This window comes from Carcharhinus amblyrhynchos, chromosome 11 (genome assembly GCF_965287045.1).
Source record: "Carcharhinus amblyrhynchos chromosome 11, sCarAmb.v2.hapA, whole genome shotgun sequence".
In the NCBI taxonomy this organism is placed as follows: domain Eukaryota; kingdom Metazoa; phylum Chordata; class Chondrichthyes; order Carcharhiniformes; family Carcharhinidae; genus Carcharhinus; species Carcharhinus amblyrhynchos.
In genome coordinates this window covers 72,476,494-72,503,910 of record NC_137334.1, presented here as the reverse complement: position 1 = coordinate 72,503,910, position 27,417 = coordinate 72,476,494, and the positions used below count along the sequence as shown (strand labels likewise).

Below are 27,417 nucleotides of genomic sequence, written 5' to 3'. Positions count from 1 at the left end.
GTGTTCCAGAGTCAACTGTAGGGCCAGGGAGATAGCGTCTGTTGTGGACTATTGAGACTATAGGTGAACTGTAGTGGATCCAGTCAATCTGGGAGGCTGGAGTTTATTCGTGCCATGACTAACCTTAATGATGGATGTCTGAGACAACAGACAATAGTCATTAAGGCACACTTTTTTTTTCAGGATGAAAGTTGTCTTCTTGAAGCAGATGGGGACTTCAGATTGGTGTAAAGAAAGGTTGAAGATGTCTGTGAATACCAACGCCAAGTGGTCCACACAGGATCTGAGTGTTCATCCAGGTACCCCATCCAGCCCAGGTTTAGGTTATTGGTTTTGGTTTTTGGAGGTCAATCATCTCAGCCCCATTGCAGAAGGAGTTTCTTGAGCCCGTGGCCTAACCATCTTCTGCTGCTTCATCAATGATTTTCCCTCCATCATAAAGTCGGGAGCGCGGATACTCATTAAAAATTGCTCAATGTTCAGTAACATTCACAACTCTCCAATACTAAAGCATCCATGTTAATATTGTTGCTGCACCTGCCGTGGACAAAGAATTGTGAATAGACTTCTCGTTAGTGCAAGAATATTGATCACCCAGGGTGATACTGATCACCCTGATCAATTGAGTCCAATCAGGTGATGCCATCCGATCTCTGGGTGTGTACCCAACACAGTAAAAAGTCTGATAACACCAGGTTTTAGTCCAACCTATTTATTTGATAATATACTCGCAAGCTTTCGGGTTAGCCCCTTCGTCAGGTGAATGGAGAGTTCTGGCCTCAGACAGAGCATATAAAGCACAGACAGTTTAGAGATTACTGATTAGAATGCGTTGCAAGAAAGGATGTCCCGAAGCATGGTACATTGGGGAGACCATGCAGACGCCACGACAACGGATGAATGAACATCGCTCGACAGTCAGTGCGGAACTTGGCTATCAGTCTCTGTTCAGCGGCTCTGCGCTGTCGTGTGTCGCGAAGGCCGCCTTGGAGAATGCTTACCCGAAGGTCGGAGGCTGAATGCCTGTGACCACTGAAGTGTTCGCCAACAGGAAGGGAACAGTCTTGCCTGGTGACTGTCGAGCGATGTTGTAGCCTGTTTCTCTCTGACCAGTTTCTTTTGAGGCTATAGCCTGTCAGTTTCAGCGCTTGTCCAATTATCCCAGTGGGCTCTTGCAAACCCCTATCTTAGGTGGCCCATTTGGCCACAGTCCCTCCTATTGATCCTGAACACAAAGCATGCTGGAACACAGAATCAGAACCAATATCTGTCAGGGATTCCTCAGTCATTCAGCAGTCAGGTAAGGCCCAGGCATTGGCATGCAAATAATAACACATCCCTACAACATATTTACATTCCAGAAGCTATGACAGCAACATTCTACAGATATAAACAACCACATATTTTAAAACACCATTGTTGCCATAAGCCAATTACAAACAAACATTCAAACAAATATTACGATAAAGTATTCATGAATCTGGGGTATATCTCGATATTAGGATTTCCAACTGTACTTTAGTGTAAATCACAAACTGGCAGCTTTCCTATAAACATAGCTCTATTAAATTAGAGGGGACAGTGAGTTGAAGGCGAACCCTCAGGATGACCCTCTTTCTCCATTGGCTGAATTGGACTATGAGGATGATGAGATACACCAGGGTGAACAAAATCAGTAATACTGCCAGGTGTGATATTATGTGAATGAGTGGATGGATTTGGATGTTTGAGCCCCAGTTCCAAAAATCATTCCACAATGAGACAGCCTTGATTTCTTTGATTTTCCTTTTCACCTCTTGAGTCTGCTGTATTATTTTGGCAAAGGTTCTGTGGGCTGTAGCCAATTTTATCCGATTCTGCTTCAAATCTTCCAGTAGGGATTTTAGGCTTGTGTCATGTTTCTCATGGTCCTCCCCTAGGGTCTGTCAGAGCTCGTCAGTGGCATTTAAATCTTCCCCCTTCCTCTTGTGAATGTCTATTAGTTGAACGAGACCCACCCTGGCTGGTATGTCTGGTTTGATGCGGAATGTAGTGTTACTAATGTCGCAATGTGTCGAGCCATAAAAGGCGAAAAGCTGCAGCATGCTACGGTGCAGAGGGACCTGGGGGTCCTTGTGCACGAGTCGCAAAAACCCAGTCTGCAGGTGCAGCAGGTGATCAAGAAGGCGATTGGGATGCTGGCCTTTATAGCGAGGGGGATAGAATATAAAAGCAGGGAGGTCTTGCTGCAACTGTACAGGGCACTGGTGAGGCCGCAGCTGGAGTACTGTGTGCAGTTTTGGTCGCTGCACTTGCGGAAGGATATATTGGCCTTGGAGAGAGTGCAGAGGAGATTCACTAGGCTGATACCAGAGATGAGGGGGTTGGCCTATGAAGAGAGACTAAATAAACTGGGTCTGTACTCGTTGGAGTTTAGAAGGATGAAGGGGGATCTTATAGAGACGTATAAGATAATGAAAGGGATGGATCGGGTAGAGGTAGAGAGATTCTTCCCGCTTAGAAAGGATAGCAGGACTAGAGGACACAGCCTCAAGATAAAGGGGGGGGAGCAGTTTAGATCAGAGTTGAGGAGGAATTTCTTCACTCAAAGAGTGGTGAATCTCTGGAATTCTCTGCCCGTTGAAGTGGTGGAGTCTACCTCGCTAAATATATTTAAGTCATGGGTAGATAAGTTTCTGATAGACAGAGGAATTAAGGGTTACGGGGAGAAAGCAGGAAAGTGGAACTGGTCCACTTCAGATCAGCCATGATGTTATTGAATGGCGGGGCAGGCTCAAAGAGCTAGATGGCCTACTCCTGCTCCTATTTCTTATTATGTTCATACTGATATAGTTTCAGGGAGGTGGTGAGACAATATTTCCCTACTCCTTTGTAAGTCACCCGAGTTATGTCTGAGTCTAGGCTATGCGCTTCTACTGAGCAACTTAGGCTAATGTTAGTTTAAAGCCACATAGGCTCAGTAAACTGGGTACGGGCATGCGATTATTTTGTCAGTTTGCTGATATCCATTCAGAGTAATGCCTATGAGTCTCCTTTCTTTCTCCACTGTGTACGGTAAAGTGCCATCCTTCCTATCCAGATATCCTCATGGATAGTCCCTATATTTTCTACTTCAAAGACCCTCAGTCCAACCCAGTCATCAGTGATTATGGGGAGTCCTAATATCATTCCCAGGGCTTTCCCTGGAGTATCTTTGCAGTCATCATTGAACTGGTCAACTGTCGCATCTGGCAGCCGGATAACTTTGGGTGTTTCTTACCCGTAAATAGGTGTTCCATCTGTTCGTCACTAATCCAAGACAGAACCTGTCCACTGTGTATCTGCTCTAGGTTTTCCCTTAGCTGTTTTATCATCCACTGTCCGTGTGCACTACATAAAGTCCGGTTCTGTTGTCAGTTGTCATCCTCCAACTTTCCCTAATAATTTGATTGATTGTCTTGGCTAATACAGCGATCATGTGGCTGTTGGCTGAGTTCCCAGTCAATTCCCCTTCAGCATCTTGCTGATTGTCCTCATTAATGGAATTTAGTGTCTGTTTAACCTCTATGGTCAGAATCCTCAGTTTATTGTCCAGGTTGGCTAAATCAAGGGCGTTAAATGTTGCTATCCCTGCCCTATATGCTGTGGCCATGTTGTTAACTCACACTTCTTGGATCTTTCCTGTCTTTCATCTATTCCTGTCTTCCAACCTAACAGTTTGCAAGTCCACTGGAGGTATAATCTCTTAAACTGGGGAGAGCTCCACTCTGGCAGTTGGGTCCCAACTATATCCACCACCACAGGTACCAATTCGTGGTGGATGTTGTCATACAAGGTTTTCCCTGTGTGCTTTAGTATCAATCTGTTCTGTGGTCCAGGTGTGACTTCAGGATAAACAAAGTGGGATGGTTTTGGGGTTGGCTTCAGCCCATTTCTTGATGAGTGTCCTGCTGCCCGAGCTCTAATCCTTTCTCTGGGCTGTTATCCAAACATTCAATTTCGGGGCACCCATTATTTGAAAATCCCCACTAATCCCTTGCTGCAGTGACACTCAGATAACATTCAGCTGAAATGCCATTTGGTTTTTTGTACATCAGCCGCTGGTTGTTACACCCAAACATTATACTCTTATCAGGGTGCACGCATAACACACCCTCTTCACATTCCCCCGTGTTAGGTGGGGCAAACCATAAATAGCTGGGACACAAAAAGTTCATCTTGCTTGGGGTGTCCTGCATGCTTAATTAAATGATGAGTCCGCTGAGATAGATCCTAAGTTGCATCTTTTGTCACTGTCCATCATTGTCCTGAGGAGATCAATGTAATTTTCGCTGGTATTAAACATAGAAACGTAGAAACATAGGACATAGAACATTACAGCACAGTACAGGCCCTTCGGCCCTCAATGTTGTGCCGAGCTATGTCCAATCCCAAGATCAAGCTATCGCCTCCCTATAATTCTGGAGTGCTCCATGTGCATAGCCAATAACCGCTTGAAAGTTTCTAAAGTCTGCAACTCCACTATCACAGCAGGCAGTCTATTCCACACCCCAACCACTCTCTGGGTGAAGAATCTACCTCGGACATCCCTCCTATATCTCCCACCATGAACCTTATAGTTATGCCTCCCTAGTAACAGCGACATCTACCCGAGGAAATAGTCTCTGCGCTTCCACTCTATCAATCCCTCTCATCTTATAAACCTCTATTAAGTCGCCTCTCATCCTCCTCCGCTCCAAAGAGAAAAGCCCCAGCTCCCTCAATCTTTCCTCATAAGACCTACCTTCCAAACCAGACAGCATCCTGGTAAATCTTCTCTCCAAAGCTTCCACATCCTTCTTATAATGAGGTGACCAGAACTGAACAATATTCCAAATGTTGTCTCACCAACATCCAGTATAGTTGCAGCATAACCCCACGGCTCTTAAACTCAAACCCCCTGTTAATAAACGCTAACACACTATAAGTCTTCTTCACGGCTCTATCCACTTGAGTGGCAACCTTCAGAGATCTGTGGATATGAACCCCAAGATCTCTCTGTTCCTCCACATTCCTTAGAACCCTACCATTGATCCTGTAATCTGCATTCAAGTTTGTCCAACCAAAATGAATCACCCCACACTTATCAGGGTTAAACTCCATCTGCCACTTCTCGGCCCAGTTCTGCATCCTATCAATGTCTCTTTGCAGCCTTCAAGAGCCCTCCACTTCATCCACTGCTCCACCAAACTTGGTGTCGTCAGCAAATTTACTAACCCACCCTTCAGCGCCTTCTTCCAAGTCATTGATAAATGATAACTCATTGATATTATTGCATCTAATATTTGATATTTCTGTCCACGTTGCCCTTGCCCCCGCCCCCATTTTTTTTTGAATACTATCGACACTGGTGTGGTCAGGAGAACCCGGGTATATTGATTGTCACTTGCATCTGTTGTTTTTTTTTACCAATTGTGAACCATTGCCAAGCAATTTTTTGTTCAGGTCGATAAATGTACGAGTTGTGGTATGGTCAGAAAAGAGCTTGTTTAAACTGGCCAGCAAAATCAAGGCTGCCTGTTTTACTTCAGCAGCCACCATTGGCCCTTGGGATTCGAATAGCATTGGAGTTGCTCTATAATGACCTGAAGAGGTTGGCATAGGTACGTCTTGTGGGACATGGGTTAGATAAGGTGTCCGTTCCATGAGTGCCTTGGGATTTGAAGGCAGAAAGCATTTAAAATTTAGCACAAGTGCCTCTATGAATTTAAAAATGTAGCACAGTCGCCTTGATGATTTTAAAATTTAGCAGTTGCTGCGGTGATTTTGAAATTTAGCACTGTTGCCTGGGTGATTTTGACACCATGGCCCAGAAGTCCTGTCTTAACTGAAGAAAGATGGCAAAAGAGCATGGTATCGGACTGCGAAGTAACCTGGTTAATTGTGCTAGCATTATACGGATGGTATGGGAATGAACTGGTTGTAGTTAATTGTAGACATTTTAATATCGGTCGGTCACAGTGGATCTGCAGGTTGAGCGATTCGTAAGTGGATGTCTCCATCAGAGATTCTTGTACCTTGCATTGGTCTGCATTGCAGGCCAAATTTCATCATTTGGAGCACCTTAGATTTCATCGTTCAATATTTTCGTTAACAAATTGTCCAACAGAGACTCATTCTCTGAATCATTTGTCTCATGGGGCTCCATCATTACATCCTCACTGGCCTCCATATCCGTGTCTGTTCGTTGGACTGCACTCTGAGGTCGGTGTATGGTTCTGGGTTTGGGGTTCCTTTATCCTCATTTCCCACTCTAATCAATCTATGTGTCTGGTCCCTTACCCAGGATGGGGATGCGGCATCGAGTGTACCCATCAAAATAACCCGGTGTTGTTTAGTCAGGACCTTACTGTTGGGTGTGGCACTAATAAAGCTTATGTTTATAGACGAATCCATGGCGTGCAAGCGTCGATATCTAGCCAGTCCTAGGGCACACAAGTCTCCTGTTATCTGGGTCGATCAATACCCCTAGGGGTACTTCAGGTGTGGAAGAGGCTTTTGGTTGTAGTGTGATAGGGGTAAGGGTCTGGTTTGAACCTGGAAGTGGACGAGGAGGTATCCGGGGAAATACGTTTCCTAGGTGAGGTCACTCCAGTCACCTGCCGCATGGTCTGTTTTAACCCTTATACCATAGGCAAAGAATTGTGAATAGGCTTCTTGTTGGTGCAATAATATTTTACTTACACGCAATCATTAATTACCCACCCAATCAACAATAAGTTATCTTACAGAATAGTAAAGTTCAAGTCCAGTATCAGACTTTGGCTTAACTGTTGCATGACTGGCAAGTACACCAGCGGATATTGGCCTTTATCCACATATTGGTCTCCGTAGTCCTCTGCGTAGTCTGATCCTTTGGGTTGACCTGATATTCTGGCTCTGGTCTTCCTTCCTTCTTGGGTGGGATGGCTCTCCTCATGTTGGTCATTGTTGGTGGTGGTCACCGTTGTTGTCGTTCATTGGGGAAGAGAGAGAGAGCTTCTTCCATTACGCAGCACCTTTTATATCTTGTTGGTTTTCGTGCCCTTTTGACCATTACCAATCAATTAATCAGGACTTGATCACCCTGATCAATCGGGTCCAATCAGGTACTGCTACCCCTATCTCTCAGTGTGTACCCAACAGCCATGCCTGTAGGTGCTAGAGGCACGTGGGTCACATATCTCCCTCCCAAATAAGGGGTTAAGGTGCTCCTATGTCTGGTAAACCAGAAAGTGTCCTTTGTCCTGAGGATAGCCAATATCTTGCATATTCCAGTTCTTGCAGCTGCAGCCTGTTTCTTCCTGACCAATTTGTTTTGAGGTTGCAGCCTGTCTGTTTCAGCGCTTGTCCAATTATCCCACCGTGCTCTGGCAAACCACTATCTTAGGTGGCCCGTTTGGCCACAATATGCAGCAAGACCTGGACAGCATTTTTACTTGGTGGCAAGTAACATTTACACAACACAAGATCAACCAACAACCAGCCCTAACAGGAGAGAATAAATCATTTCGCTTTGACATTACCAACACTGAATCCCCCACATCAACATTCCAGAGGTTGCTATTGACCAGAAACTGCGCTGGACTGGCAAAATAAACACTGTGACTACAAGAAAAGATTCAGGTGCTCTGAATTCTGTGACAAGTAACTCACCTCTTAATTCTCCACAGTCTGTCCTCCATCTGTATGGCACAAGCCAGGATTGTAATGGAATGTGCTCCACTTACCTGGATGAGTGGGGCTCCATCAACACTCAAGAAGCTCAATGCAATCCAGAAAGGATCGGCCTGCTTGACTGACAACCTATCCACTGCCTTAAATATTCATGCCTTCCACCACCAGAACATAGTGACAGCAGTGTGTACCAGAAAGGAGCTCAATACAATTCAGAAAAAAAAACAGTCTGTTAGACTGGCAACTCATCCATGACCTTAAACATTCGCACCCTCCACCACCAGCACATATTGCTTGGACATACTGCTGGCACTAAGATTCATTGCAACTCAGCAAACCTCCTCCGACTGCACGTTCCAAACCTGTGATCTCTACCATCTGGAAGGACAAGTGAATCAGGCTCCCCCACCTGCAGGTTCCTCTCCAAGCCACAAACAACTCTTAACTTCACAATTGCTGGTGCTGGAACTCCATTATTAGTAGTGCTGTATCTATACCAGATTGACCGCAACAGTTCAAGGTTGCAGATCACCCAGCACCTTCTCAAGGGCAATTAAGGATTGACAGCGAGGCTGGCCTTGCCATCCCAGAAAAGGATAAAAAAAAAGAGTAATTGATGCTCTGGAAGACATTTATCATCATGACAATCGAACAATAGCTTTGGATTTGCACAACAGGCTTATATTGCTTATACTGGAAATTAAACATTTCACAGTACATGTCAGAAAATATAAACTGAACCACACATGTAGGCTCTATTGTGTATAAACACTTGGATTGTCTGATTGGTGTCATTTGAATGCTGAAGAAGATTTTCACTAGTGAGAAAGTAACTCATTATAAACACTATCTCAACAGGAATTCATTCTGTAAAGTTTCTGTACAAGTAACTGTAATTATTCTTCACTGCATTTCATCTGATTTGAAATATGTTTTTTTTTAAACAGGGCTCAGCAACAACACAAAACATTTTTTGAACAGCGAGAGAATGGGACACGTTTGCATTCTGAGGCATTTTGTGTCCTTGTACGTGAATAACAGAAAGTTCACATGCAGGTGCAGTGAGCAATTAGGAAGATAAATGGTATGTTAGCTTTTGTTACAAAGGGATTGGCGTATAAGAATAAAGAAGTCTTACTACTAATATACAGGGCATTGATCAAACCACCATGCATAGTTTTAGTCTCCTTACCAAAGGAAGGACATACCTGCCCTGGAGGGAGTGCAACAAAGGTTCACTAGACTCGTTCCAGGGATGAAGGAATTGTCCTGTGATGAGAGATTGAGTAGGCTAAGTCTATATTCCCTGGAGTGCAAAAGAATGAAAGGGTGATCTAATTGAAACATATATAATTCTTAAGGGACTCGACAAGGCAGATGTTGAGAAAGTGCTTCTCCTGGCTGGGGAATCTAGAACAGGGGGGTCATGGTCTCAGGATAAAGGGCCAATCATTTAGGACTGAGATAAGGAGAAATGTCTTCACTCAAAAGGATTGTGAATCATTGTAATTCTATATCCTAGAGAAAGTTGTAATTCTCCACTCCAGAGAGCAGTGAACGTTCTGGGATTAAGCATATTCAAAACAAAGACTGATAGACTATAAAGGGAAATAAAAATAGTGCAGAAGATGGGGCTGAAATAGAAGATGAGCCCTGACCTTGTTAAATGGCAGAGCAGATTTGAAAGGCCAAAAGGTTATTCCTGATCCTATCCCTTATATTCTTATGGTGACAAGAGTGCCAAAAATAAGATTTTTTTTATTATAAAAACAGATTTTTAGGTGATTTGATTGAGATAATTAAAGTAATGAAACCTTTACATTCTAATGATATGGAGGGGGCACAAGTATTAGTTATGTGAACATAGGAAGGACCTCCGGCCTTCTCAGTGTTAATTTTAAGCAAACTAAGTGATTAATGAGAACTATCCATTCATTATCTGCTAAAATAAGCTGAGTTTGTTTAAAAGAACTATTAAACTGACTATTGAGGGTACATGCCTGGAAAGTTGACTAAATTCAGGAAGGGCTACACAAAGTGCCTGGAAGGTGACAGATAAGGAATTATTGACAAACCAATGGAGGAATTTAAACTGGCTATTTCCAGATTAACCAGCCCTGGGACAAGTAGCCTGGGATAGGAATTGGATAAGTACACATGAATAAAAGAATGCTATGTCGTCTCTCACGTCTGTTCAGCTGTTCAGTGAGATTTTTGCTGACCTAGGAACTAATTCCATAACCCTGCATGTGTTATTCTTTCATATATTCTTTCATACCTTTGGCTGTTTTGTAAATCAATCACAAATTTTAAAATTGATAATTGATTCAACATCAACTCCGATTTGCAGGAAAAGTGTTTCAGATTTCCTTAACAAATTGGGCTTACTTGAGAGCTCTATTGGTCACTCCCTTACTAATGGATTTGAAGATGGGGAGCTACCCACAGTCCACTCATTTTTCTGAAGGGCCTCACTGAAGGGTGTCACCAGTTAGGCCCACACCAAGTGTTCAGACTGGCAGATTTCCATGCATGGATTCACACCAGGCCGGAGTTGAGGTTCTCTCATGTTTTTTGTGCACCCCAAGTTTTACCCCTGCCCTGCTTCGCCCAAGCTGTCCTCTCAACCCATAAGCTTCCCAATCCTCTCAACCTCTTTGCTGGGGTCCCCTGCCAGCTTGAAACTTAGAAAAATGCCAAATATAGTGCATATAGACACACACACATACACGCGCGCACACACACACACACACACACATACAGCACACACATGTGCACACACACATGCACATGCACACACACACGCACACACACATGTACACACACACAGGCACACACGCACACACAAACATACACACGGACACACATACGGAAACACATACACATGGACACATACATGGACACAGACACACACACGGACACACAGACACACACACACACACACACACACACATAGGGACATACACAAAAAAAGAAATGAGTTCCAGAGACAAAGCCTGAACTTTGCTCAATAACATAACGGGTTGCAGTTGTTGCTGAATTTAGAATAGCCTTTCAAGGGAGGGTCTGCCACACAGATATCAACATTTTATGGACTGTGCAGAGACACAAGGTAGCCCTTGTCTGAGCAAAAATCAAAGTCACCTGATTCACCTGGACTCCATCTTGGGTCAAGGTAAATTGTCTCTATGCCAATATACCCAAGCTGTTAATTTTAAAAAGTAAAAATATTCATTATTTCTTGAAGTCCACTGGACTGCCAGAAAGTTTGCAGCCACTGTGAGGGAGCATAGAGGGGTTCAGCACCAACCTTACGCATCTCTTTGTGCAGTGCTTGGAACCAACACTAGGGTTTGAGACACCACCATCCCCCCTACCCCTGCCTCCCCGCCCCCTCCACCCCCAACTACCCAAGTCCGCTTCGCCCCCGCCCCAGCTTGGAAAGAACTGAACATAAAGTTCATGGCTTGATTACCTTTACAACAATGGGCAATGTTGTTCTCAGCCTGTTCTGGGGCTGCAAATCCGCAGGCAAGATGCAGCAGATTTCAGTAACAACCTTAGTGAAATGGAAACATTGTGCTAACCATTGTGCCAACACACAGTGGCACAATGGTTAGCACTGTTGCCTCACAGTGCCAGGGACCTGGGTTTGATTCCTAGCTTGGGTCACTGTCTGTGCGGAGTGTGCATATTCTCCCTGTGTCTGCGTGGGTTTCCTCCAGGTGTTCCGGTTTCATCCCACAGTCCAAAGATGTGCAAGTTCGGTACATTGGCCATGCTAAATTCTCCCTCAGTGTACCCAAACGGGTGCTGGAGTGTGGTGGCTAGGGGATTTTCAGAGTAACTTCATTTCAATGTTAATGTAAGCCTATCTGTGACAGTAATAAGTAAATTAAAAGCTTTAAAACACAGTTTCTAACTTTGATTGAGGTACCTATATAATCCGCGAAGACCTTGGATGGATGCGGTCTCCTATATAAAGCCTTTCTCTATCTGTTCGTTTTCTCCTTTCCAACAATCTGTCCTGCTGTGCTCATTATTCTTCTTGCATCCATGTCTGAGAGGAAAGGATCCGAACAACACTCATGAAGTAAGAACCAATGCCTTCATGAGCCATGCCACATCTTATAGATACCAAGTGGCCAGACAAATCTCTCTATTATATGGCTTTAGAAATTGCAAAAAGAGTCTCATGCATGTCTGTCTTTTGACTTCCTAAGGTACTGTACAAAGAATGCTGTTGGAGATTTGTAAAAAGGGGAATGGCTCTGATAGCTGCTTGAAGTGGAGTTTCGCTCAAAGATTGTCTGCACGAAAACGGAAGATGGAATAGAACTGAATGCTGGGAAATATTGAAGTGAGTTCAAATAGCAGCTACCAGGTAATCAACTCACAAAATCTGTAAGTTAATTACACCAAGGAGATTTATATATACACAAGGCATGCCTTAGTGGTGTCATAAAACCATTAGGAAAACTCAAACCATTTAGACATGCAACTAATGAGACATAAAAGATCACACCTCTCCATTTGTGAGGGGAAAAAAAAACTCTCAGGGAAGCTTAATGGATAAAGTGGAAATGAAACACAATGTCTGTCAGACTCCGGGTAATACGATGTCTCAACAGTTCACCAATTTTCACATTTATCAAAGGTAATTAACAAGTGAAGTGGTGCACCTTTCTAACACCAGTGTCACTCAAATCGATCGAGAGTATGGAGATAATTTATACATCTTAATTTCAAAATATAGAGGCCTCTCTCCGCAGATGATCTGATAATGCCTTTCTACATATTTTGTAAAAGTCATGAGTTTTTCCTCAGACTCTCTTCATCTCTCAGTTAGTTAGAAAGAGATTTGGTGTTTTCTCCATGAAGTGGCACGATGGTACAGCGGTGAGCATTGCTGCCTCACGGCACTGGGGACCCAGGTTCAATTCCGGTCTTGGATGACTGTGTGGAGTTTGCACGTGCTCCCTGTGTCTGTGTGTGTTTCCTTCGAGTGCTCTAGTTTCCTTCCACACTCCAAACATGGGCTAGGTTGACCCTTACTGTAAGAGGGATTAGCAGGGTACAAATGTGGGGTTACGGGGATAGGGCCTGGGTGGGGATTGTTGTTGGTGCAGGCTCCATGGGCTGAATGGTCTCCCTCTGCATTGTAGGGATTGTGTGAAATAGTGTGAGTTTAGCAGAAGATATGACTATGTTGGAGGGGGAAATTTTATTATTAAGGATATGCTGATCAAAAGCAACGTGATTCACTAACTGTACATTGTCAACAAGAAGAGGGAGAGTGAAGTGGGAAATCAGGTATCATTACTTATGACTAAAGTTAGTTCAGTTAGGTGTGGGGAAAAGGTAACGCTAATGCTAAATTTGAGCAACCCTGAAGTGGCAGAGGATGGAATCAACCACCTTGTTTAAACAGTCCCTGGTTGGTATTTCCATTAATCTGGATTATCTATGCAAAGTTCAACTTATTAGAGATTCTCCGATCAAACAACCTGCCTAATGCCGCATCAGCAAGAACTACAAATGCACAGAGGAGGTGTAAGGTGGGGGAATGTACAGGCTGTACTCTGGACAGCTAAGCCAGAGGTGTGTCACCTACACCCTCTCATTGCCTTCTCTATGAATGGTATGCTTTGTGTAGAATGCAAGAAACAATACTTTTCACTATATGTCAATACATATGACAATAATAAATCAAATCAAATCAAATGAAAGATAATAATTATGTTCACATTTTTCAACTGTGCAGCCATCAGCTGAATTAAAGTTAGAAGCTTAGTTTAAAAGAAGCTGCAACTGCAGGATCTTTGCCACATCAACAGAGTCTAAAGGTTCTAAGCAGTTTAAACACTTGCGGAATTAAGCGTTGCCAATATTTTTCAGAATCATTAAAGTTCCAGCTTAGGATATGTTTACACAACCCCATTCCGATCATTTTCTCCATGGTTATATTTTCACAGACAGGGTCGGGGAGCTTCAGTTAGATTGTTTTATTATAGCTCCCCGCTTGCAATGAGCTGGCAGCCAGACCCCGCTGGAGAGAAGGCAGGGTAATTGAAGCCCCTCAGAGGGTCAAAGGTAAAGAGGGGGTTCCCCCTGGACATTGCCATCTCAGCAGTGCTAGCCTGGCCCTGGCACTGCTCAAGGGGCAAAGTGGCAGTGCCCAGGGACACCTTGGCACTGCCCACTGGACATTAGCAGTGCCTAAGGGATGGGGCCTAATGGGGGTAGGGTCTCTCTGGGGTGATCAGTGGGGGTGCGGGATCTTGCTGAGTTTATGCTGCAGGCCAAACATGATGGTTTTTGACTTCCGAATACTTAACTGGAGGAAATTTTGGTTTAGCTAGCATTAGATGTCAGACAAACAATCTGACAGTCCAGTGACAGTGTTGGGGTTGACAGAGATAGAGTTGATTGCTGTCAGCTTACAGGAAAAAAATGAGTCCTCTACTTAGGTATGTCATCAAGAAGCCACAGGTAAATGAAGGAGGAAAGGGACCAGGGCAGGAATAAGCCGTCGATGAGATGTTCTGGTTACGACTGTATAAGTCAGAGTAATGCCAAGGAAGGGCAGTTCCACTGAGCGGACAACAGAGGAGGGGCATTAGGATTGGATCGACCAGTTCAAAGATTGCAGAGAGGTCATGGAGCACAGGGAATGGCCACAGTCAAAAGATTTTTCCTTTGATTAGGGCCAATTTAGTGGTGCAACAAGATGGGTAGGAGCCTGATTGTCCACATGAAATTAGAAGAAATATTCAAGTAGAAATCTTAATTCAGGCCCTGAAGGATTATGCCACATCAAAATGTGCATCCATCCCCAAGATAGCCTTTCATTCTGATTAGACCGAGTTAAGTTTTGACTTGTGGTCGCACATCTGATCTATAATGGCCCTCATTAGAGGAAGATGAGCTTGGCCTTTGCTACCACTTCTGCCGTTTCAACTCCTGGTAACCTAGTGGAGTTGTGCTTTTCTGGAGAGCTCACATATCAGTGTCAAAAACCATGACATCTCTCCCCATAAATGATGCTCACCTCTGGCTCCCCATAAATGATGTGCACCTCTGGCTGCTTGCCCTAATGAAGATTTCCCTTCAGCGGAAACTATTGATCCACAATCTAACGACCAAACTAATTTTAAAGCAGATGCACGACAGTTTAATTATGAACTACGAGCATAAAAAACGTAGCAGCACCTATCATTTATGTTATATTATTTAAAGAAAACAATTTATTCTGAGATGTGGGGTCAGCAGGAAGCAAAAATATTATCCAAACAAACCACTGCATCAATAATTCACTCAAATTAGAGCACATACGATGAACAGCTATGGGGCGAGCTTCCATCTCCCTGTTGTACAGTGCTAGGCAAAGGTTTTATAGTCTTGGGCAGTCCAACAGTAAATACTTGAAGCAAAATCTTACCAAACAAAATGTCGGTCGCGGTGTGAAAAATGGCATTGTTTCTCTCTTTCCTCTCCAAACCTTTGCCATTCTCTGTCACAAAAATAAAGCTGGGCAAATACCACACCGTCATGGGGGGGGGCGATTGGGGGCGGGGGCGGAGTGCGGGAGGCCGCTACGTTCCGTTAAAGCCCGGTTGCACTGAGATTGGGGCGCATGTTTAACGGACTCCCCAGTGAGAACAAACAATGATTTCCCTCCTCAAAACATCACGGAGGTCTGAGAGGCTCATCCCCACACGTCCTCCCAGTTGGACCCGACGTTCACATCTCCCACCCCATGATCAGAGCTGGCACTTCTCCACCCACCAGCCCCTCCCCCAGCAGTTGGTACCGGCACACCCCTCACCTTCCCCTCGCCCCCAAACGTCGGCATGGTGTCAACCTGTGCCAAGGGGCAATGCCGGGGCATTGCCCGGCCATGTTTCTTTCCATGATGTGGAGATGCCGGTGTTGGACTGGTAAACACAGTAAGAAGTCTCACAACACCAGGTTAAAGTCCAACAGGTTTATTTGTAGCAAACACCACTAGCTTTCAGAACTGGCTGTTTCTTTGTCAGGTGGGTGGGACTTCTCATCACAAACAGGGCATACAAAGACACAAACTCAAATTACATGAATAATGATTGGAATGTGAGTCTTTACAGCTAATCAAGTCTTAAAGGTACAGATATTGTCCACATGAAGTTAATCAAGTCTTTAAGATACAGGCATTGTCTGTACCTTTAAGACCTGATTAGTTGTCAATAAGTCCATTCAAAAGTCTGATGGCAACAGGGAAGAAGCTGTTCTTGAGTTGGTACATGCCCTCAGGCTTTTGTATCTTTTTCCCAAAGGAAGAAGGTGGAAGAGAGAATGTCCACAATGTGTGAGATCCTTCAATATGCTGGCTGCTTTGCCGAAGCAGCAGGAGGTGTAGACAGAGTCAATGGATGAGAGGCTGGTTTGCGTGATGGATTGGGCTACATTCACAACCTTTTGTAGTTTCTTGCAGTCTTGGACAGAGTAGGAGCCATACCAAGCTGTGATACAACCAAAAAGAATGCTTTTCATTGTGCATCTGTAAAAGTTGATGAGTGTTGTAGCTAACATGCCAAATTTCCTTTGTTCTCTGAGAAAGTAAAGGCATTGGTGGGCTTTCTTAACTATAATGTTGGCATGGGAAGGGGCCAGGACAGATTGTTGGTGATCTGGACACCTAAAAATGTGAAGCTCTCGACCCTTTCGACTTCATCCCCAATGATGTAGATAGGGGCATAGTCTCCTCTATGCTTCCTGAAGTCGATGATAATCACCTTTGTTTTGCTGACATTGAGGGAGAGATTATTGTCACCACGTTAGTTCGCCAGATTCTCTATCTCATTCTTGTACTTCGTCTTGTCATTGTTTGAGATCCAACCCACTACAGTGGTGTCATCAGCAAACTTGAAAATTAAGTTGGAAGGGAAATGTAAATGTATTAAAAAGAATGTAAATCAGGCTCATTCCTGTTATAAATCTGAGTAAGACATCGATAAGGGGTGGTGAAAATTTAAAGTCGTATTTCATCGGCGAGATCCGCAACCTCAGGAGTTTTGTCAAATCAAGCCCGTCACCATTCCCATAGACAGCAAGTGTGTGCTCAACGTTGTTCCCCCTTACACATGGGAACAGTAAATGATCCAGGTTAGCAGCTGTCTGCATGTTTGTTTCTACAGAAGGCTCTGTCCAGCACTACACTAATCCATAGGTGCAGATGATGTGTTCACTTACACTATTGTGTGGGCAGCAGCTCCACGTTAACCCTTTATATGCCAGACCCTTTTATTACACCTCTCCGTGTCTTTATCCAATGTATTTACAAGTCATCCCAGTTTACCCTCGGTATCTCATCATTAATACTCAAGCCTCCAGGTTCATAAGTTTAGGCAGTCTGGCCACCTCAATCCTTCCATGTCTTGTTCTCATTATGTTGAAGGAGTGGTATGCTCTGGTCGCCACAGGTAATATTTCGCTGAATCAGCAGGTTCTTCTAGCATCTGACAGTCTTCCTCAATTTCTCTCCACATTCTTGTGGGAAGGACTCTTCCAGGAATGAGGAAGAGTCTCCTGCTGGTTCTCCTGATCAAACCAACATTGATGTCTATCAGGTACGATCAGAGTGGGTCAATGATAGTCCCCTCTCTCAAGGTCTACAACCCAGATTTTGTCATCCTTTTGATAGTTGTGGCAAGTATCTAGTGTGATACCTTTAATTGTAGTTGGAAGCTTGCTTCTGCCTATAGGAATGCTCTTGATCTTAATATCTCGCTAATCTTTGGCTACCAGTCCTGGTATCAGTTTATGCAGTAAGAAATCTCACAACACCAGGTTAAAGTCTAACAGATTTATTTGGTAGCAAACACCACTAGCTTTCAGGGCTTTGACCCTTCATCAGGTGAGTGGGGAGTTCTGATCACAAACAGGACATATAAAGGCACACACTCAGTTTACAGAATACTAATTAGAATGAAAGTCTTTACAGCTAATGAAGTCCTAAAGGTGCAGGCAATGTGAGTAGAGATAGCATTAAGCATAGGTTAAAGGGATGTGTATTGTTTCCAGACAGGACAGTAAGTGAGATATTGCAAGCCCAGGCAAGTCATGGGGGAACATCTTTCTGTTGGCATTCTGGTTACGGGCTTTCGGCCTCTGATCTTCAGGTAAACATTCTCAAAGACAGCCTTCACGACACACAGCAGTGCAGAGTCGCTGAGCAGAGACTGATGCCAAGTTCCGCACACATAAGGACGGCCTCAACAAGGATCTTGGGTTCATGTAACACTATCTATAACCCCCATGACTTGCATGGGCTTGCAACATCTCACTTACTGTCCTGGCTGGAGTCAATACACATCCCTTTAACCTATGCTTAATGCTATCTCCATGAACATTGTCTGCACCTTTAAGACTTGATTAGCTGTAAAGATTCACATTCTAATCAGTATTCTGTAAACTGAGTGTATGCCTTTGTGATCAGAACTCCCCACTCACCTGACAAATGGGCAAACCCGAAAGCTAGTGGTGTTTGCTACCAAATAAACCTGTTGGACTTTAAACTGGTGTTGTGAAACTTTTTACTGTGTTTACCCCAGTCCAACGCTGGCATCTCCACATCAGTTTATGCTGCAGGGTTGGGAGCTGTGTGTGGAGTTTTTCGTCCATCAGGGATTCGGATGGAGCTTGGCCACATTGAAACGGGGTGCACCTAGAAGTTGACAATGCTGCTTGGAAGCTGACTGGAATACTACATTCTAGACTTTCTTATTTCCTTCAGTATGTTTTGTCTGTATAGCACGCAAGAAACAATACTTTTCACTGTATGTTAATACATGTGATAATAATAAATCAAATCAAATCAAAACCCTTGTTCTTTTTATTTTGAAGGAAGGCTTCCAACCTCCACATTTTGACCACGAGCGTCTTGGGAATCTGGTATAATTAGCAGAAGCTAGATGTGATGGCTAATTGGACAAAATACTTTTTTTTTTGCCCAACCTTGCCAGATCTGATAACTCCGCACACTTTGGGTATTGAAGGTGACATACCTTGGGATTCAATGAAATCTTCTGCTTCAGTGAGAAAATTAATTCTGCCTATAACTTCCAAGCCTTTCGCTGGACCCTTTCTTTGTTGATTGCCTTCTGCACCTTTGCATTTTCAGCATTGTTTGGGTCAGAACGCTTCTTTGATATTTTTTCTTTCATTTTCCAAGATTTACATTTTTTTCTCCAGACTTTATGGAGGCATGGATTCAGATCTCACCACTGCTAAAATGTGTAAAGTATAAGTGTAGTTTGGTAGGTCTTAGGTAGTTCAACAGTAAATATTTATTAAATACCAGAAACTATATACATAAGGTCCAAGCCAGGAGCTCTCTCCATGCTTGTGTCAAAAATGTAAAGCTGATTCATGTGAAGGTACATTGCAAAACATTTCAACTTGAAATTTACAGAAAATGCCATGAAAATAAGACTTGTTTCCATGCTGCACGTTCCACTCCTGATGCCTTTCTACAACTGTAATTCTCTTGATATTTTTAATATATTTTTCATATATGTTCCATGTCAGGCACACAGCCTAGGACAAAGCACTTCAACTCAAAAAATTACAAGAAGTGCAACAGAATTCAACTTTCCTTCATACAGCGTGTTTCTGAATATAATTTCAATACTTTTGTACTCCTATTCAATGTTAGACACATATCCCAAATGGATTCTACCAACTTTCCAGCCCTTTAGTGATTTAAAGGCCTCAGGAAGTGACCTTTCCCCATTGCGCCTCAGTGGCTGCTGCCCTAAGTCTGAGTGCATAGTCCTGTATCTTGGGATAAAGTTTATTTATTATTTATAAGTCACAAGTAGGCTTACATTCACACTGCAATGAAGTACTGAGGATGTATCACTGTGCAATACTCAGTTGAGGCCAACTCTTTGCACCAAAAGACGAGAAATTTTCCAGCAGACCAGAGAGCATCTTTCACCATTTTGATCATTGCACAGCTGCATGTTTAGCTCAGTGTCCCTGGGAAGAACCCATAGAGCAGAGTGTCCTGTAACACGAGTCTGCTCAGGATAAACCTCGTCAAAAAGAAAGCACTGCACCTTTGTCAAGATCTGCTTTGCAAAGGCATATTCCAAAAAAAAGGTCTCTTCCCCATAACAGCCAACTCAATATTTGTTTGCACAGCGTGATGTGACTGCACACATAGATGGCTATAGAGATGATGATGTTGGACACAATTCTTCTCCCTTTATCTAGAGGTTTAGACATCATGTCCCTGCAATCATAGTCAATTTTTGTTCTCCAGGTAAAGCGGAAGATGGCTGAGGTGATTGCCATAGCACAGAATTGATAATGGACCAGACAACACCGAGAGGGCCTCAGAACTCATGACTGCTTCTGGACATAGTACAGTCTAACACTACACACTGACCCCTAGTTGTGGATCATGTGTTCTCTTACATCACTGTGTAAGTGGTACTGGACTCAGTCTTGTGTTAACTCTTTATGGGCCAGACTCTGATACTACACTGTCCAATTACTGCCATTCAGCTTTCATTACTGGAATGTACACCTTATCATAATAGGGTGGCACAATAGTTAGCACTGCTGCCTCCACTGCCCAGAGACCCAGGTTCAATTCTGGTGGGGATCAGTAGCAGTTTTAGAGAAATTATATATTCTAAAATCCCCTTTCCCCTATTGCAATGACCTGCACTGAAAGGGATTCCTGAGTTGCATCTTGCCCACCTTCTCTTTATGCAGTTAACAAAAGTATTGAGATATCCACTTACATAGAGAGAGCAGAAACAGAATGTGTGGAATATTTTCATGTTGTCCGGGAAGGCACACATACACACACAAAACTGAGAACACATTCTAATGGATTTAATTATTGTCAAACGTTCCATTTATCAAATTGGTTTAAACGGACTATTTAAAGATTTCTGTGCCATATTTCGTTTGGAAAACAGCTTGCCAGCCCCAATGGGTCACTGTCTGTGAGGAGTTTGCATGTTCTCCATGGCTGGAATTTTACAGGCTCGTCCGCCACGGGAAACGGAGCTGGAGAGGCGCGGAGCATGAGGATGTCCGTTGACCTCAGGCAGGATTTTATGGTTTTGGGTTGAGTGAGGCCGGAAACCCCGACCCACCCCCACTCCATGCCCCCATTTGTGCACGTGTTTCCTCTGGGAGCTCTGGTTTCCTCCGACAGTCCAAAAGACATGCTGGCGTTGTGCATTGGCCATGCTGAATTCATCATGTCCAAAAAGGTGCCACCGGAGTGTGGCGACTAGGGGATTTTCACAGTAACTTCACTGCAGTGTTAATGTAAACTTATTTGTGACGGTAAAAAATAAACTTTAAAGGTATCTGGTCATTATCACATTGCTGTCAGTGGGACTTGGCAGTGCCCAATTAATTGACGGTTGTGTTCCCTACATGACAACAGGGACTCCACGTCAAAAGCAATTTACTTGACTAAAGTCCATTGGGATGTTCTGAGGTCATGAAGTCGTATGCAAATGCCGTTTGATTTACATTGGAAGGTATCAAACAAATTACATATAAAAAAAACTGCAATATCTAGTTTTAGAACGGAACATAAGAGCTGGAAAACGCGAGCCGCTTTCCAAAAGGAACAGGGCACAGAAATCTTTAAATGATTCGTTTAAACCAGTTTGATAACTGGAACATTTGACAATAATTAACTCCATCAGAATGTGTTCTCGGTTGTGTGTACACCTCAATACTTCCTTTTCTTTTAAACTGCATATAACACAGTTGCAAGTTACCCGGAAGAGAAGGTGGGTAAGACGCAACTCAGGAATCCCCTTTCACTGCGGGTGGCTGCAACACGGGGAACGGGGATTGTAGAACGATTAATTTCCCTAAACCTGCTACTCATCCCCCACCCCAGAGAGAAATTGCCGGTCACTTTCTCTCCCAAATGCATCAACCAAGTCCAGTGCACATTGAGAGTAAGAACAAAAAGTTGGATTACCTTCCTTGTGAAAGATGCGGACAAGTCTTCTGTGGTCAATTTTGAACTCTTCCAGAATTTGACAACTGCGATTGTCAATCATTTCCCACTTCAGTAAAGCGAACCTCAAGCCACACCCCGGGACTTCTCATTTCCAAACAAAAAAAATTGATTGGCAAAGGGATTTTACATGTCAGATGAAGCTGGAGTATACTAGGCAAATAGGTATCTGTTTCTTTTAATAGGAAGAGTTTGTGTGAAGAATGGGCTTGTATGTGAACTTGGGTTGCTAATCTATTTGGCAAATCAAATGAACCAAATCAAACATACTGAAATATAAAGTAAAAAGGCAGCCATTAAAGTGTGTGTGAGGGGGAGAAACAAAGTATAAGGAAACTTAAAATATCAAACCAAAATGTGATTATAAAGGGATTAATCATACACACCAGACCCTGCCGTGCCCAGCGGGCATGGAAGGCCTCAGTGATGCCCGTAGACTCCACATGCTCCCTCTCCAGGGACACCCAGCCGTGAATGCAGCCATGGTGGAGGGGCTATGGAGGTCGTGTCGGATGACCTCCTCAGTCGCACACTGCCTGGACCTGTTGATGGCAAGGTTGACCAGGCCCAGCAACAGGTTCACGAGGAATTCCTCTGCCTTCCCTGTCCCTTTCACACTGGGTGTAGACTTGGATTGCCAGTGGTTAATGTCTGCAAGCAGTTTAGCGGTCCAATGAAGAATTCATCCAGATTCAAAATGGTAGCTCTGTCCTCTCTCCACAGATGCTATCAGAACTGCTGAGATTTTCCAGCATTTTTCTGTTTTTGTTAACCCCAATTAGATTGGCCTGGCATTTACACTCAGTGCTGAAGCAAGGCCACTCACCACTGATGACACCAACTTTTATTCTGATAGCGACTTCAAGATAATTAAATGTCTCAGGGCATTTATAGGGGTGCTATCGAACAAAGCATGGCATCAAGGCACATAAGGAGATATTAGGTCTAATGGCTAAAAGAGGTTAAAGAAATAAGTTTTAAGGATTGACTTAAAGGATGAAAGTAAGGTAGAGAAACAGAGAGGGATAGGGATGGAATTTCAGAACTTGAGTCCAGGCACCACATGAACCAACTGAAGGCACGGTCATGGTTGGAGCAGTTACAATTGGGAATCAATTTAAGGAGTCCTGGAGGATTGTGAGATTAGAGGAGGTTACAGAGTACTGAAGGGGCAAGACCACAGGGAGATATGAAAACAAGGATGATCATTTTAAAATCGCGATCTCAAATGAAGCCCTACTGACCAATCTGGCAATCTATCTGACAAGAATTTCACCACTCTCAACATTACAACTGATTGCAGTTTTCATTACTGGACGTTCCCAGTATGGAATAGCAATGATTTCATTAGGCTGGATACTCGCAGACACCCAAACAAGAAACAACAAAATCTTCCAAATAAAACAAAATACAGTGGATATTGGAAATCTGAAATAAAAATAAAAAGTTGGAAAAGGTCAGCAGGTCTGGCAGCATTTGTGGAGAGAGTAACAGAGTTAACATTTCAAGTCCACATGACTTCTTCAGAAACTTCTAAAGATTTTTTACAAAATGATTATTGATTGGGACATACACATGGGCTAAGGATGGAAGCTAAAAGATTCTAAAAGAACCTCAAGAAACTTATTTTTTAAAAACATAGTTTAAAAAAGGAAACTTGTGTGGTTCCGCCTACCTCTGGGACAGAAGCTCTGTGGTCAAGTCATTGGCCGTTTGTAAAGGCAAACAGGCAGTTTAACAGCCTGTAGAGTAAGCACCCTTCAATAGATAAAGGTTCCATAGTCCCAGGTGATCATAGGATGCTGTCCTTTCTGATGGGGAGAGAAGTCCAAAGGTGTGCGGGTTAGGTTGATTGGCCATGCTAAAATTGTCCCTTAGTGTCCTGAGATGCACAGGTTAGAGGGATTAGCAGGTAAAAACGTAGGGGTTTGTGGTCGGTGCAGACTTGATGGGCCAAATGAACTCTTTCTGCACTGTAGGGTTTCTATGATTCTATGAGAGCAAACTGGAGGTGATTTAACCTGAGGACCATCACACCACAGGTAAGGGCAAGGTTGAAAAAGCAGGCCTTCATGAATAACCTCAGCCAGTATGGAAATTGAACCCACACTTTTGATGTCGCTCTGTATCAGCTGTCCAACCAACTGAGCTAAACCTCTCCAATAAAGTTCTTGTTATTTGTACCTTCAATGTCTGCAAGCAATCCTTTGAAAATACCAAAAGATACACAGATGAAATGATTTTTTAATATCATGGGGAAAGAAATAAAGAAATTGTAAAATAAAACATAAAGTTAGATGGTGTGTTTACATCTGAAATCCCCCACTGACAACCTTTTAAATTTCATCTGATAAATAGGTGTCTTTGAATGAAAACCAGGTGCTTATTCACAGGTAGAAAATGAAAATCAGATAACTAACAGAAAATGCTGAAAATTTAAGACAAAAATCAGAAGTGATGAAAACATTATTCACTTTATGTTCCACTTAATATTCTTTTTTTCCCCATGTGTGATATAAAGATAATTTCAATCATCTGTCCATCTCCTATCAGCAGCCACGGGAACAATGGTTAATATTTCAAAGTTATGCTTCACTGGACCTAGGCTTTCTCATATGCTACCCAGTAATCAGTTATAACACATGGGATAAATATTAACTTAGAATGACAATATAAAGCAGGTGAGTCAGCAGTGTAATTTTCAATTGTTTAACAGCATCGACCACTAATTTTGTTGACAAAACCAGAAGTGACTTAATAGTAAACTGCTTTTAATCTTGTGTGATGTCTTTTGTTTTTGCCACACATTAACATGGCATGAATTTAACTAAAAGATCAATAGTAGAATTACATCCAAAGGCAATGACAACTAAAATGTTGCTGCTGGTTTATTTATTTCCTCTCAGTCTTTTCTAATTCAGTTAAAAATTGTAGCAGTTCAAAAATGTGTAACTAATATTGCATCACTGGTAAGAAGAGGAACAGTTGCTACAGTGCTTATAACAATGACTAGAAAACATAAGTTTGGATGGCACAGCGGTGCAGTGGTTAGCACTGCTGCCTTTTAGCGCCAGGGACTGGGTTCAATTCCAGACATGGACCAGTTGGGCCAAAGAACCTGTTTCCATGCTGTATTGCTCTATGACTCTGTGTGGAGTTTGCACGTTCTCCCCGTGTATGTGTGGGGTTTCCCGGGTGGTCCAGTTTCCTCCCACAGTCCAAATATGTGCAACGTAGATTGTTTGCCTATGGTAAATTGCCCCTTAGTGTCCCAAAATGCCTAAGTTAGGGGATTAGCCATGGTAAGTATGTGGTGTTACGGGCATGGGTAAGATGCGCTGTCAGAGGGTCGGTGCAGACTCAATGGGCCAAACGGCCTCCTTCTGCACTGAAGGGATTCTATGAAGTAGAAGCCAATAAAGAAATGGCTGGAAAATGAGAAGAGACAGAATCTAAAGAATAGAACAGAAAAGGAAAAAAAAGAGTGTGATGAGAGTAAAGTTAAAACAAACTGTTTGTGACAGAGAAATTGAAAAGAAGCAGAACAAGAAAACAGGTAATTTGGCCAACCCAGTGTTTATCCTCAATGTGAATAGTCATTCTAAATCCATGGACTGCTCTTTTCCTATATCTATTTATTCCTCTTCAACCACATCTAACTGTTCTACATGGAAAATATATAAGCTAAATTTCAGCCTCATGTACTTGGTCTTTCTGAATGCTTTTATCTTTCTGTTCCCCTTCCTTTCAAGTTTAAATAACACATCATTCCCGATTTATCTTTTTTGCTGGTTCGTTCATTCTCTTTCTGTTCAGTTGTAGCCCTTCTTGCAACATTGTCCCAAATTCCCTTGAACTGCTGTAGACGCCCTATTAGGCAGAAATCTTTTTTTTCCCTGATACTACCATTATGGTCACACATTGTTCTTCTGAGTATTTCTATCTTTTCTGATTCTAGCATATGGTTTAGGAAAGCAGCTGGAGTCAGATAACCAATAGGAAGCCCAAAGTTCAAGGATGCTTGCAAAGTGTGCGATGGAGGTCCTAAACATGGAATATCGGTCCTGGGGCTCATGAGCTGAAGACATGCATCCATGTACTTTGCTCCTTTGAAATGTGCCAGATTGCTTTCAAATTTGTTCCGACTCAAGTGATCCCATTTGAAAACAGTTCTCTGAGATGCATTTGCCTGAGTTAACAAGGGCTGCCCCAAACCCCCATTCTGTAGGAAATGCACAATACTGACTTGTGCTATTATTCTTTGTCTAAAGGATATTTATTTTATTATTCTTATGTAATTAAATTTCAAATAAATTATTCAGCTCCTTCTTCCGTCTTTGCTCTCAATTTTCAGTCGTCAAATTTTCAATCAAATCAAGTCTTATGAGCACATTTACATAATTTAATTTGAATGCTTTACTTCACCTTTACAGTTGATTTGTTGCAAACTTTGTACCCACACTTCACACACACACTGGCAGATAGTCACCCCTGATGGCCTCATCACCAACACTTATTGCAGAAACCTCAGTGACATATTTTCCTCTTTCTTACAAGGAAGGTTACACACAGCAGCAGGCATAGCAAAGAACAGGAGGAGGAAAAGTGTACTTGCATACTTTACACTGCATGGAGTGCTGATCAGCTTGAGAATCCAGTGAGAGGTAGCTGCACACATAAACCTCCCATTGTGGTATGGTGGCACAGTGGTTAGCGCTGTTGCCTCACAGCACCAGGGATCTGGGTTCGATTCCCAGCTTTGGTTACTGTCTGTGTGGAATCTGCACATCCTCTCCACGTCTGCATGGGTTTCCTCTGGGTGCTCTGGTTTCCTCCCACAGTCTGAAAAAATTGTTGTTAGTGCATTGGCCATGCTAAATTCTCCCTCAGTGCGCCGGAGCAAGTGCCAAAGTGTGGCGGTTAGGAGATTTTCACAGTAACTTCTTGCAGTGTTAATGTAAGCCTACTTGTGACACTAATAAATAAACTTAACAAACACTTCTCTATCACTCAACAATCCCTTCTGATGCACAAGCACCTTCTCCTTCATCACAACCTTATTTTTGTCTATTTTTAATTTCAGTTACTAAGAAGTGGAAACTTACAGTTCAGTGGAGGAAAAGGAATAAAACAGTGCTGTCTTGTATCTGGGTCTATGCCACAAAGCACCTTTATCTTAGCTTCCAAATTATGTGCTGTGTCAGCTGATAACCTGGTTCCTCTGAGTTTGCAATCAAGTCTCACTTCATCTTTCATGTCTTCTACCCTCATCACTGAATTCCCATGACAACCAGCAGTGTCTCCTCCATGACTACTGCACTGGATATTGAGACTGTTGCCATTATGTTTCTAGATACTACTGTTCAAAGGGACTTTCAGAGTTTTCCAACTGTCAGGAAATAGTGGTAGTTTTGAGTAATCTATATTTGTAATTCTGGGTATTAGAAACAAGATATAGCTTTAAGTCAGTTTAATTTTGTATTTTTGTATAAGGAAGGTTTAAAAACTTTGCTTAGCTTCATGTTAAACAAAGGTGCCTGTATGTCTGGGTTTTTGGTTTCACTTCAAATTGTGCCTCTATTATAATCTAAAGAGTTTACAATGTGAAATCAATCAGGGCTTAAATTCAGAACAGCTGATGCATAGCAACCAGGACCCACACTGAAACACGAAACACGTGTTGTTCAGTTGGAACCAGG

General features: G+C 42.9%; 1 protein-coding gene across 1 annotated transcript in view; it reads right to left on the bottom strand.

Moving 5' to 3' along the window:
• Positions 1–21,765, bottom strand: part of kynu (kynureninase) — a 148,746-nt gene extending 126,981 nt beyond the window's left edge. The window contains 1 exon segment of the mRNA XM_080199275.1: positions 21,680–21,765. Coding sequence (XP_080055401.1) covers positions 21,680–21,761 — 82 coding nt within the window. The 5' untranslated portion in view covers positions 21,762–21,765.
• Positions 21,766–27,417: the final 5,652 nt, after the last annotated feature.